Source organism: Panthera onca, chromosome D3 (assembly GCF_046562875.1).
Source record: "Panthera onca isolate mPanOnc1 chromosome D3, mPanOnc1 haplotype 2, whole genome shotgun sequence".
NCBI lineage: Eukaryota > Metazoa > Chordata > Mammalia > Carnivora > Felidae > Panthera > Panthera onca.
In genome coordinates, this window is record NC_138350.1 from 56,580,054 (window position 1) to 56,592,468 (window position 12,415).

A 12,415-nucleotide genomic window follows, 5' to 3' on the forward strand; every position below is an offset into this window, starting at 1 on the left:
GCTCAAGTGCCAGCTTCTCAGGGAAGCCGGCTTGACTGCTCTCCTCAGGACCAGAGCCCCCACCTGAACCTCTGTGGTTCGTTCCCTGTTTTATTTTCTGTGGGGTGCTTTTCGCATCTGATAGGCCATGCATTTCACTCAGTTATTCTGTTTATTAGACTGTGATAGATTTTAAGCCCTGGGAGGATGGGGATTTTTGTGCACTTTGTTCAGTGCTGCATCCGCTGTGCTCAGAACAGCGTCTGGCACATAGTAGTTGCTCAGTAAATACTAGATGAATGAATGAAGGGGTCACTGCCACATTACTGATTTGTGTAAGGATGACCTGGCTTAGTGATTAGCTCCCAGAGAGACTGGCTTGTAAATCTGAGTAACATTGTGACAGTATGGGGACCAGTGACTGGATCTAGTGACCTGCACAGATGAACCCATGAATCCCTGAATACATATGATAGAGAATTCAACGGATGTAAAATACTTGCACATTTTAGAAGTGTTGACAGTTTGTCATGTCATAAGTTGTGCAAGAATTTGAGTTGCTATGTGATGGAGAACGGGAATAAATGTATGCTGCTCTTACTGAGGGGGTGAGCTGATGGTGTTTGGGAGTGGGTAAGCTTAGAGACGTGATGAAAGGGGAGAGAGAGATGGGCACTCCGAGTAGGGACATGCAAGGAGTGGGGCTCGACGGGACCAGGGCCACCATCTAAATGAGTTGATAGAATAAGGCCCAATGGTTCCTGGTGCCTGCTGTCTACTTGGGGCTCAGCTGGGTCTTTAGGATGCTGGCTGAGATTATGAAGCAACGGCTGTGGTCCTCCAAGATCTAAGTTTAGAGGCAACGACCTACCAGTACACAGTGACACTAACATAAAGGTGACAATAAAGGTCTATGCAAAGGGCATGGGTTGGTGGGGGGAGGTATCTTCTACACAGGGAGTGAGTCACGGAGGGCTTCAGGGAGGAGATGACTTTGGCACTGCGTCTTAACATGAGAGCAGGAGTTTTCTAGGCAGAGAGAGGTGGGAAGGTTAGTCGGGAGCAGTATGGCAGGCCTTGGCATTTCATGGGCCCAGAGAGGTGTTTAGGAGGGTTGAAGGTGGGAGGGGAGCCATGGGGGGGAGCTGGGGAGAAAGGATGAATGCTTGGCTTGAGGAGTCAGTAAGTGCTACCTTGTGGTTGGGGCATTCATTGCAAACTCTAAGCTGAGGAGTTTCGTGATGCCACACGTGTTAGAAAGATACTCTTGGTGCGATGTGGAGGCTGCTTCAGAGAGGGAGGTGAGAGAAGCACAGGGGCCAGGCAGGAAGTGGCAGTGACTGTTCTCGTGGGAGGTGGGGACCTGGGTGAGGCAAAGGTAGGTGCGGAAAGGTCTGTCCCCTGCATGATGCAGTGTCAGGGAGCGTCAGCTTGAGAACATTATACTTTGAGGATGCCTTTTATGGTGGAGACGTCCCTGACGGTCTAGGCCACTGGTCTTTGAATAATTTTAGGTTGGTACACCTGAGAGGAACCTTTTTAAAGCTACGTTATTTACACTGTCATCCAAATTGGCCAGTGGAATTTCAATATTTAGTGGTTTGATTTTCAAGAATATTCATTAAAGTATATGTAAGGACAAACTGTCTTTTGATGGTCAGGAATTTTCTTTCTTTCCTTTCCCTTCTTCGACTTATACTTCCATTCCACTCCCTTGACGGAATTTTATCTTAGTGTTATATATTGTATGCTTGAAAATCTTTTCTTGTTCACTCTACCATATTTATGTGAAGCCACAATTATATATAAATTGAAATGTATACACATTTTCCAAGTTTACAGTGATCACGAGTCTAAGTGTTAGGAGATCTTTTTGGTTGAGTCCCTCTTTAATGGTACACAGTTTATCAAAGCAACAGAAGTATATTGTACATTTTGAAAAATAGTTAATGAACAGAAAGAGAAAACATTGTTGAAAAGGAATCTCTTACTGAGATGCCTGAACCCTCCCCCACCGCCCCACCCCCGCCATTCATTCCCGTATCCATGAATGAATGTCACCTGTGCCCAGAATAGCCCATGCTCAGCACTGATTCTTTTCTGGAGAACCCTATTTAAGTCATTACAGAGCTGGGGACTGAAGGAATTTGGTTAATGCACTGTCACTCAAACCTTTCTTCTGAGGCACATGACCAAAGCACAGGGATCTAACATTATGATGACTTAATCATCTGTCATGTGGCCACTTAATTAGGTTGGGCAGTTTTGTGTATAGTGAGGAATGGGAACCCATCTGACCTAGGGGAGGCTCATTCACCCAAGCTTTAGAGGCTTGTATTTTCTCAGCACAGACCCCAGGGCTTTGAATGGGGCTTTTGTTTTCCACCCTGGAGTTTTAGCCTCCATGGCAATGTGCTTTAGGAGAGGCGAGCCTTTCTTCTGGGAAGTGCAAAAAGGGCCTTTGCGGAGGGGGCCGGGATTCCACCTCCCTCCTCTGACAGAACCATTTTAGCAAAAAGAACATTTGGAAGTAGAGGATCTGAAAAGCAATTGTCTTAAAAGTATCCATTCTTGTGTGTGCTGGGTTCCACACATTTGGTTCGGAGACAGCTCGCTGGGCTTTGGCCCAGCTGACACTTTTTCTCAACATCTCCCGTGAAGACAGCAACGGCCTCCCAACGAATGGTCTGACAGAAAGTGCTAGCAGTTCTGGGCACGCTTGATATTTTCTTTCGCTGGCTTTTTCCCCTTCTAGTAGTTTTAAAACTTGTATTAGTTATTTCTGAAGTCAATATCACACACTTGCCTAAGGACAAAAGACAGCTTTCCCTGACCGGACTCAGACCTTCCTGGGCCTGTGGCTCTCATCAAGGTCCCGCTTTCCACCATCTTGGGGAAGCTCCCTATCCCTGCCTCCCTCTCACTTCTCCTTCTCTAAATGTTGCCTCCCGGTCTTCTTTGCTGGGGACAATTTCGCTTGGGCATTTTATTATTATTATTTTTCCAGATTATTAACAGCTCATTTTCTATTTCTGAGAGGTTTAAGCAATGCTTAGAACATTTTTATTATTTCCAGGCCACCATTTTTTTTTCCCTTATAGAAATCGTCTCTCCTTTTTAAAAACGCAAGCCAATGGAAGCAGGATTCGTTTGCATGCCGAGAAAGCAATTCTTCTTTTTAATTTATTTAAACTTTTTTATTGAGGTATACGTGACATATAACACTATATTAGTTTCAGATGTACAGCATAACGATTTGGTATTTGTATGTATTGAGAAATGGCCACCACAATAAATCTGGTTAACATCTGTCACCATACACAGTTAAATTTTTTTTCTTGTGATGAGAATTTTTAAGATTTATTCTCTTAGCAACTTTCAAATATGCAGTACAATGTTATTAAGTATAGTCACCACGGTGTACATTACCTCCTCGTGATGTATTTATTTCATAACTGAAGCTTGTATCTTTTGACTCCATCCCGTATCCATCCTGCCCACCCCCACCCCCTGCCTCTGTTCACCACCAGTCTGTTCTCTGTGTCTATGAGCTTGTTTTGTTTGTTTGTTTTGGATTCCACATATAAGTGAGATCATATGGCATTTCTGTCCGACTTACTTCATTTAGTATACTGCCCTCAGGGTCTACCCATGTTGTCACAAATGGCAAGATTTCATTCTTTTTTATGGATGAGTAATTTATATATATATATATAAAATGTACATATATATATATGTACATTATGTGTGTGTGTGCATGTGTGTGTGTGTGTGTGTGTGTGTGTATTTAGCAACTTCTTTTAAAAATACCCCATCACTTTTAGATCAATCTGCTGGTTCAACAGCCACCCTTTCTCTGGTGAATGAAGCACAATATTTGCTGATAAATAGACCCAGTGTTTTGGAGCTTCAGCAGCAATTAAATGCCAGGTAAGATCCTTTGCCTTGGGAATAGCAGGCAGGTGTAACCACTTGACTCTGAGGGTGAGCCTTGCACCTGCCTGGGGAGTCGTGGAGTGCAGACAAGAGACTGAGGCCCCGAGAAGTTACAAAGCCCTTTGGGTCCAGCTCCCACGTCTCTCTTGATGACTTCATGATGTTTAGCGAACCCCAACTCTCATTTTTAATCATTCCATTTCTTAGCACTTGCTTTAATGGAATTGAACTTGACCCAGTTTCATTGCCCATCCTCCCACCGCCCCCTGTTCCCTAGGAGCCTTGCCCTATTTCCACAATCATTTTGAGTGAAAAGGGTGGTTATGAAAGCTTTTAAAGTTATAACTGTAGATATTATATGTTTGTATCAGCAGATAGAACCGAGAGCACTGGCTGCTCACTTCCACCCGAGGTGCTGCTAAGGGCCCTGATGTATTAGCGGGTCAGCTCCAGAAAGAGTTAGTTCAACCCACTTCGTTGTAGTTAGAGGAAATTGAAGTCCCAAGGGAATCAGACAATTAGGGCAAAAAATGGCCCCACTGTTATGTGACAGCTGTGTCAGTCTGCTTATTCCTAGCCCACAGGCCAGGAGAGGTGTGCACACGCCCGTCACCGTGAGCCAGGGATCCTGTGACTCTTACGTGCCTTGTGGTCTTGGGCACATGTGTGCACACTCAGAAACACGTACAAAGGTAGCTTAATAAAAATGACAAAGATGGGCTGTTTGTAGTGATTGCTGTTTGTAGTCGTTGGCAAAAACGTGCAACAGAGTTCCCTGGCCATGGCCTCGCTCGCTCTCCTTGGGTATAGAAGTATGGTGCAGCTTCATGGTCCCTGGGTGTTCACTGAGCTATCCCGGCATCAAGTGACAGAGTGACCTGGAGAGAGCAGGTCAGTGGTTTTCTAGGGTTCTTTGTGTGGAAAAAATAGGAAGTGGAGACCGGCTTGCTGCAATCCTGGTTCCTACCAGGAGGGGACCGTGTTTCCTACTGGGTGTCTGAGCGCAGGGCTGACAAGCAGGCAGTGGGTGTGACAGGTTAAGTGGACCAGCCTGTGCCTCGTGCCTGGGAGGGTCGCTGGGGGCTGTGGTTGCTGTATCTCTGTTCTACTTTCAAATTTGATGGACTCTATAATGCATATGCTGATCATATCTTTTTTTAAAAAATTTATATCCAAGTTAGTTAGCATGTAGTGCAATAACGGTTTCAGGAGTAGAATCCCCTGATTCATCCCCTACATAGAGCACCCAGTGCTCATCCCAACAAGTGTCCTCCTTAATGCCCCTTCACCCATTTAGCCCAACCCCCACCCACAACCCCTCCAGCAACCCTCAGTGTGTTCTCTATATTTAAGAGTCTCTTACGTTTTGTCCCCCTCCCTGTTTTTATATTATTTTTGCTTCCCTTCCCTTATGTTCATCTGTTTTGTATCTTAAATTCCACAGGAGTGGAATCATATGATATTTGTGTTTCTCTGACTAATTTCGCTTAGCATAATACCCTCTAGTCCATCCACATCGTTGCAAATGGGAAGATTTTATTCTTTTTGATTGCTGAGTAATACTCCATTGTGTGTGTGTGTGTGTGTGTGTGTGTGTGTGTGTGTGTGTATACATACACCACATCTTCTTTGTCCATTCATCTGTTGATGGACATTTGGGCTCTTTCCACACTTTGGCTCTTGTCAAAAGAGCTGCTAGAAACGTTGGGGTGCATGTGTCCCTTCAAAACAACACAACTGTATCCCTTGGATAAATACCTAGTAGTGCAATTGCTGGGTTGTAGGGTAGTTCTATTTTTAATTTTTTGAGGAATCTCCATACTGTTTTCCCGAGTGGTTCCACCAGCTTACATTCCCACCAGCGGTGCAAAATAGATCCTCTTTCTCTGCATCCTCGCCAACATCTGTTGTTGCCGGAGTTGTTAATGTTAGTCCTTCTGACAGGTGTGAGGTGGTATCTCATTGTGGTTTTGGTGTGTATTTCCCTGATGATGACCATGGTATCTTTTGAACATAAAACTTTCCCTTTTACAAAACACAAAGGGAATGTTTGTAACTTGGAGGCTAAATCCAGAATCCAAGGATTTTAGGACTGGAAAGTGCTAGCCCTCTCATTTCAGATGAAGAAACTGTAGTTCTCATTGCTTATGGGAGTTGCACGTAGTGCTGAAACTAGACTTGGTTATCCTGGTCCCGGCTTTGCACTCACCAGCCCCTGCTGGAAGGGGATTGGGATATTACAGCCTTGTCCTCCACCAGGGCTTTTCAGCTCTGTTTCCAGGGAAAATTCCGGGTGTACTTTGGGACTACCCCATCCCCCAACTTAAAAAAATTTTTCTTTGTTGAAGCACAACAAAGCACAAAAATTGTAAGTACATATCTCAATTAATTTTTACATATATATATATATATATATATATATATATATATACACACACACACCCATGTACCACTGCCCAGACCAATTAGAGAACATTTCTAGTATGCCAGAAACCTTCTTCGTATGCCCTGTCAGTCCAACAGAAGATCACCACTATTCTGACTCCTTTTATCATCGATCATTTTGCTTGTTCTTGAACCCAATATAACGGGATCACACAATGTGTTCTTTTGTTGACGTTTTCAGATGCTTTATTTAAAAAAATTTTTTTTTACATTTATTTATTTTTGAGAGACAGAGAGAGACAGAGCACAAGTGGAAGAGGGGCAGGGAGAGAAGGAGACACAGAATCCAAAGCAGGCTCCAGGCTCCGAGTGGTCAGCATAAGAGCCTGACGTGGGGCTCGAACTCACAAACTGAGAGATCATGACCTGAGCCGAAGTCAGACGCTCAGCTGACTGAGCCACCCAGGTGCCCCTCAGATGCTTTATTTTTTGTTCTTTTTCCCTTTGGTGCACGGAGGTGCAGAGAGCCATTTTATGGGACCTCATGGCCATAAACCAAAATCTTAAACAAGAATTACAAAAATAGTGAATGCTCATTAAAACTGCAAATAGTACAGAAGTTAGGAAGTAAATTTGTTTTTATGGAGATAAAGTTGACATACAACATTATATTAGTTTCAGGTGTACAATAGCATGATTCGTTATTTGTACATAGTGAGAAACAATCACTACAATAAGTCTGGTTAACATCTGTCACCCTATATAGTTACAAATTTTTTTTTCGTGTGATGAGAACTTATAAGATGTACTCTCTTAGCAACTTTCAAATATGCAGTACGGTATTAACGACTATGGTCATCGCCCTGCACGTTATATCCCCATGATGTATTTATTGTATAACTGGAAGTTTGTGCCTTTTGGCCCCCTTCACCCATTTTGCCCGCTCCCTCCCCTGCCTCTGGTAACCACCAGTCTGTTCTCTGTGGGAAATCAATACTGAAACCTCCCATATGTACTCATTGTTGCTTTATGGCATTCTCATATCCAAAAACAAAGTAGGAGCTCTTGGAACATCTTAGGTCCTTGGCAGTTAAGCCTGTTGACACTCCTTAAGCGCCTTGTCCAGACTCGCGACGCAGAACTGGTCTTTTCGTAGAAGTTTGTTCATTTGACTCCTGTTCCCTTGGTTTCCAGAGTCCTTTGTCTCTTCAGCTAAGATCTACTTACTCTTTGCACTGCCTCTTGTGGGCCTGTCCATGGAGATGGGATCATCTCCCATGGAACACCATCAAGGTCTGCCTAACGGATGCGTGTCTGCTGGTCTTAACACTTGTGGTAGAAGCTGGTTCTGATCATCTAGGCTCGGGCCTGAGAACAGTTGATGAAGTCAGGCATCAAGGGCTAGAAATGTTGAATAATTGCGCCTCCATTGTCTGCTCTTCCCACTACCCCCCTTTTGGCATGTCTTAAACAGTGATGAGAATGGAAAGGAGGAATTATTCCCGATGAAAGAACTCATCTCACGTTTCCGTGCCAATATTATTACCAGTGGAACAAGCCCTTTTGAAGAAGAGACGTGGGATGAGATTTCAGTCGGTTCCTTGCATTTCCAGGTGAGTCGGGGATGTTCAGTTATCCTCCCTCAAGGGTTGCCGATGGAGACTGACCTCCGTCTGTGGCCAGGATGGTGGCCTGGCCGGTGGCAGGTGGGAATCCCCTGTCTGTCTTTGACTCTGACCCGCAAAGCCTCAGCTGGGGGGTTTGTGACATCTGCATTCTGGGACTCCCCTTGGAAGGATCCATCTCTTATTCCCTACGAGGGTGGCAGCAGTCAGTTGCCTGTGGGACAGAGAGAAGGTGTTCCTACAGGTGGTCAGGGCTCAGTGCCGCCTCCATCTCATAATTATGTTTGGGCTTAAACTGTGTTTTCTTAGAATGCTTGTGTCTATGGGAACATTCTCCTCCTGGAACCTGTTGCACTTTCCTGATGTCTGGTGCTGGTGGAGGAGGACCCAGATGTCTAGTGGTCCCTCAGTGTCCGTGGCCACCACTCTACCTTCTTCCCACACCCTGGCTTCCTGCCTTGCTGGCCTTTGTGGAGGAGCTTACAGTCAGAGAGGTGAAGCTGCCCCCTGCCCTCTCTCCCCAGGCTCCGGGCCCCCCAAACAGTGCTGTGGGCTTGAAAAAATGTGAGAAAGCCTTAGGCTAAAACCTACATTCTTCCTTGGAGACAACAGGGCTCCTGAGACCTGATCCCCCTGACCTCTCTAGCCCTCCCGTTGCCTGCCACACCATCCTTCTCTACATTTCCTAAACACGCCAAGCTTCCTGTCTCAGCGTGTCCCTTCTGCTTGGCGTGTTCTTCCTGCAGCCACTTCAGGGTCTCCACTCAGATGGCACCTCCTTGGGAAGGTCAGACTCTTAAGCATAGCACCTGCTTATTCCTTCAGAGCACACGAGGGTGGGGACTAGTATGTTTTGTTCAGCTGTACCTCTAGGGCCCAGAACAGTCTTGGCCCAGAGTCAGTGCTCAATAACCATCGAGAGAATGAATGGACAGGAAAGATAAGGAATAGCTAGGGACAGAAGGATGGGTCATCTGCACAGAATGTCCTTGGTACTTTAGTGGGGGATGATATTATCTTAATAGTAATATTATTAATCTTGGTATACACCATCTACCTTGGGGCTATCTTGTGTCCTGGCTCTGCACTTGGAAGGAACACCACTGTGGTATCCGGAAAAGCAGCAGGCAGTCATTTAAATCTTCCTGGAAGAATGGTGGAGGTCTAGGGTTGTGGAGGGCACTTAAATTTCACGGCATGAAGAAGTCCCAAAGAATTTTTTTTATCCACTTACGTCCCCAAACCTCCTCTTATCCTGGCAGCTTTTCTTCCTTGAAAAAACAATCTCTTTTCTCCCAGACATTGCCGCCCACAGGCCTCTCTCTGGCACCAGCCCTCCTGCTGTTCCTCCTCACCCCTACATCTGACTTACTCTTCTCTTCCTCATTTCCTGTTTCTCTGTCCCTGCTGTGTCTTTAAAACACTTGCTCTTAAGTATCCTGCCTGATGCAGAGTAGGTATTAATACCTGTTGTTTGATAAATGGAGAGAAGGAGGAAGAAGAAAAGGAAGAAAGGGAGAGGAGAGAGAAGGAACTAGAATGAGCTTATTGTCACTGTCAGACAATTCTGACACTGTTGTCACTTGGCAACAATAGCATCTGCAGTTTGTCAGCTACCTGGGGCCATAAATACAAGTAAGATTCTTTAAGAAATTTTTCTGAGATGTTCTGCTCTCCTTAATTTTTATTAAAAAATTTAAAAATATTTATTTTTGAGAGAGAGAGAGAGACAGAGCACGAGGAGGAGAGGGGCAGAGAGAGAGAGACACACACAGAATCTGAAACAGTCTCCAGTCTCTGAGCTGTCAGCACAGAGCCCAACGTGGGGCTCAAACTCACGGACCGCGAGATCATGACCTGAGCTGAAGTCGGCCGCTTAACTGACTGAGCCACCCTGGCGTCCCAATGCTTTGTTTTCTTTAGATCAGTGTTCTTAATAAACATTCATTAGTAAAAGTTAAAATATGCCTGCCCTTTGGCCTAATTATCTCACTTATAGAAATCTAGTCCATAAAATACACCTGTACAAGTATGCAGAGTTCTATTACAAGTTTATTTATTGTAATGCTTTTAGAAAGATGAAAAATTGAGGGGCACCTGGGTGGCTCAGTTGGTTAGGCTTCCGACTTTGGCTCAGGTCATGATCTCACAGCCCATGAGTTTGAGCCCCGCGTCAGGCTCTGTGCTGACAGCTTAGAGCCTGGGCTGCTTCAGATTGTGTCCCCCGCCTCTCTCTGCCCCTCCCCCACTCGTGCTCTGTCTTGTTCTGTCTCTCAAAAATAAATGTTAAAAAAAAAAGTTTGCAAACCAGGAGCCCCCAAACCAAAACATGAAATATGAAAACTTGGAGGCCGTCAGAAATATCCATAAAAGGGAGATTGTTTAAATAAATTATGCTATATTCATACAGTGTAGTCCTGTGCAGGCACTAAAAAGTGTAAACTATAGTTAGTACTATGCCTTGCAAAAACTAAATGCTTAAAAGATGCTTGCCGATGATAATACTCAGGCTGAGGCTGTTACAATGCAAAAAGACTTAGCACATCTCTTTTAGAAAGTCATTTTTCACTGGGTATCATCAAATCATAAAAACTTTTATACCCGGTGGCTTTATAATCTCGTTTAGAGAGATCAAACCCCCTCCCCCCAAGTTTTAAACAGCAAATAGGGTTATGTGGATTAAGACCTTCACTGCAAAATTATTAACAGCTAAGAATTAGAAACCGGCTAGTAGAACTTGGCTTCATAGAACATCACCCCACAGGAATGCCAGGCCATCATGAAAATCTCAAGCCCAAGGATGAGGTAGGTGGTCTCTGTGTATAGACATGGAGGGCGCCCAGTGTGTATTGTGGAGTAATGAAATCAGGGAAGACACCCCGCGGCCTCTGAGAGCCCTGGGAGTGTGTTGCACGGGTGCATGTGTGGTTGTGTCCAGCTCCGAGCTGCAGTCTGGAGGGATCTATAGCCACATCAGCAGCACTTGCCTCTCAGGACAGTGAGGGAGGCCGCTGCTGAGTGCTTTCTCTTTAAACCTTTTTTAAATGTTTATTTACTTTGGGGGGGGGGGGCAGAGCGCAAGTGGGGAGGGGCAGAGAGAGGGAGACACAGAATCCAAAGCAGGCTCCAGGCTCTGAGCTGTCAGCACAGAGACTAACTCAGGGTTTGAATTCACGAACCGCGAGACTGTGACCTGAGCCTAGGTCAGACGCTTAACTGACTGAGTCACCCAGGCACCCTGAGTGCTTTTTTTTTTTTAACTCTTAAAGCTGCTCTGTATAGTTTGAGTTATTTTTCAAAGAACATGTATACTAGTAAACAATTTTTTTTAAATGCCAATGGATGAGAGGGCTAGAGAAAAATGCTTAAAAAATGATGATGTTTTAAGAAAATTGATTTCTTCGCCTTGGTGTTTGAAAAAAGTGTCTGGAAAATATTTTTCCCTCAGCCAGCTTGAGAAACTTTTAAGAGAGCCTTTTGGCCAAAGCGACAGGAGTTTTACATGAAGTGCTATCTGTCAGGTGGCAGCTGGGGCCCAGGCCCAGGGCTGGTGGACGTCCGTTCTGTGGGACGTCCATTCTGTGGGACATAGCTCTGCAGGGCCAGAGGGAGCCTGGCCTGGGAATCATAGTTTTCTAGGCAGAGGAGGTAGCGTGTTCTGTACTTGCTCTTGGAGGGCTTAGTGTTCTATCTTGAGGCAGTCTTCTTCCACCTCAGACATTCTCGTGCACGAGAATCCTGGGCGTGGCATCCTAGAAATAGTGTCTGGAATCCTCACCAAATCAAGCGAAGGGGCTGAGTGAGGCAATGAGGCCTGGAGAGGTCATACGTCTGCTCAGTGTCAAGGCGAGTGCCGGGCAGAGCCCTGTACAGCACAGCCCAGCTGCTGGCGGAGGCCTGGGAGCCTTAACTTTGGTGCTACCTTGAGGTTGTATTTCCACTGGTTTAGGGTCCACCAGCCAGAAGGCGAGTGTTAGGAATAGGCCAAGACACATCCAGATTTAGCCGTTTCTAGTTTCAGTGTGTACTTGGTGTTTGCCCCCAAGTGAGCAGAGGAGCAAATGTGAAAATCAAGTCCCTTCGCCCTTTTTATAGGTGCAACAAAAGCAGCGTCTCGTCACTGCTAAGCTGCATGCTTTCTTGTTTTGTGTTAACATTTGTGGGAGATTTTTCTCGCTACAGAGCAAGTCTTGCTCGTGGCAGACCAACAGGATGACCCTTGTTAAGAAGCTGTGTGTGTGTGTGTGTGTGTGTGTGTGTGTGTGTATGTGTGAATACACATGTAATTTTCTTTCCTGCTTATTTCACTTATAAAAATAAATATTTACCATTTAAAACCCTTTATAGATTAATTTTAATACCTGCACGATATATTCATATACCTGTAGCGTAGCCATTGTTCTCTACTATTTGATGTTTAAGATGCTCTCAGGTTTCCCCGATCACAAACAACATGAGAAAGATTGTACAGGAACCTGTGTTTGTACTTG

General features: G+C 45.0%; 1 protein-coding gene across 3 annotated transcripts in view; it reads left to right on the plus strand.

The window, feature by feature from the left end:
• MOCOS (molybdenum cofactor sulfurase) overlaps positions 1-12,415 on the plus strand; it is a 55,881-nt gene that overhangs the window by 40,843 nt on the left and 2,623 nt on the right. For all 3 annotated transcript variants that reach the window (XM_060613635.3, XM_060613640.3, XM_060613639.3), the window contains 2 exons: positions 3,804-3,909; positions 7,775-7,913. In XM_060613635.3, the coding sequence (XP_060469618.3) occupies positions 3,804-3,909; positions 7,775-7,913 (245 nt within the window). The remainder of the gene's footprint in view (positions 1-3,803; positions 3,910-7,774; positions 7,914-12,415) is intronic.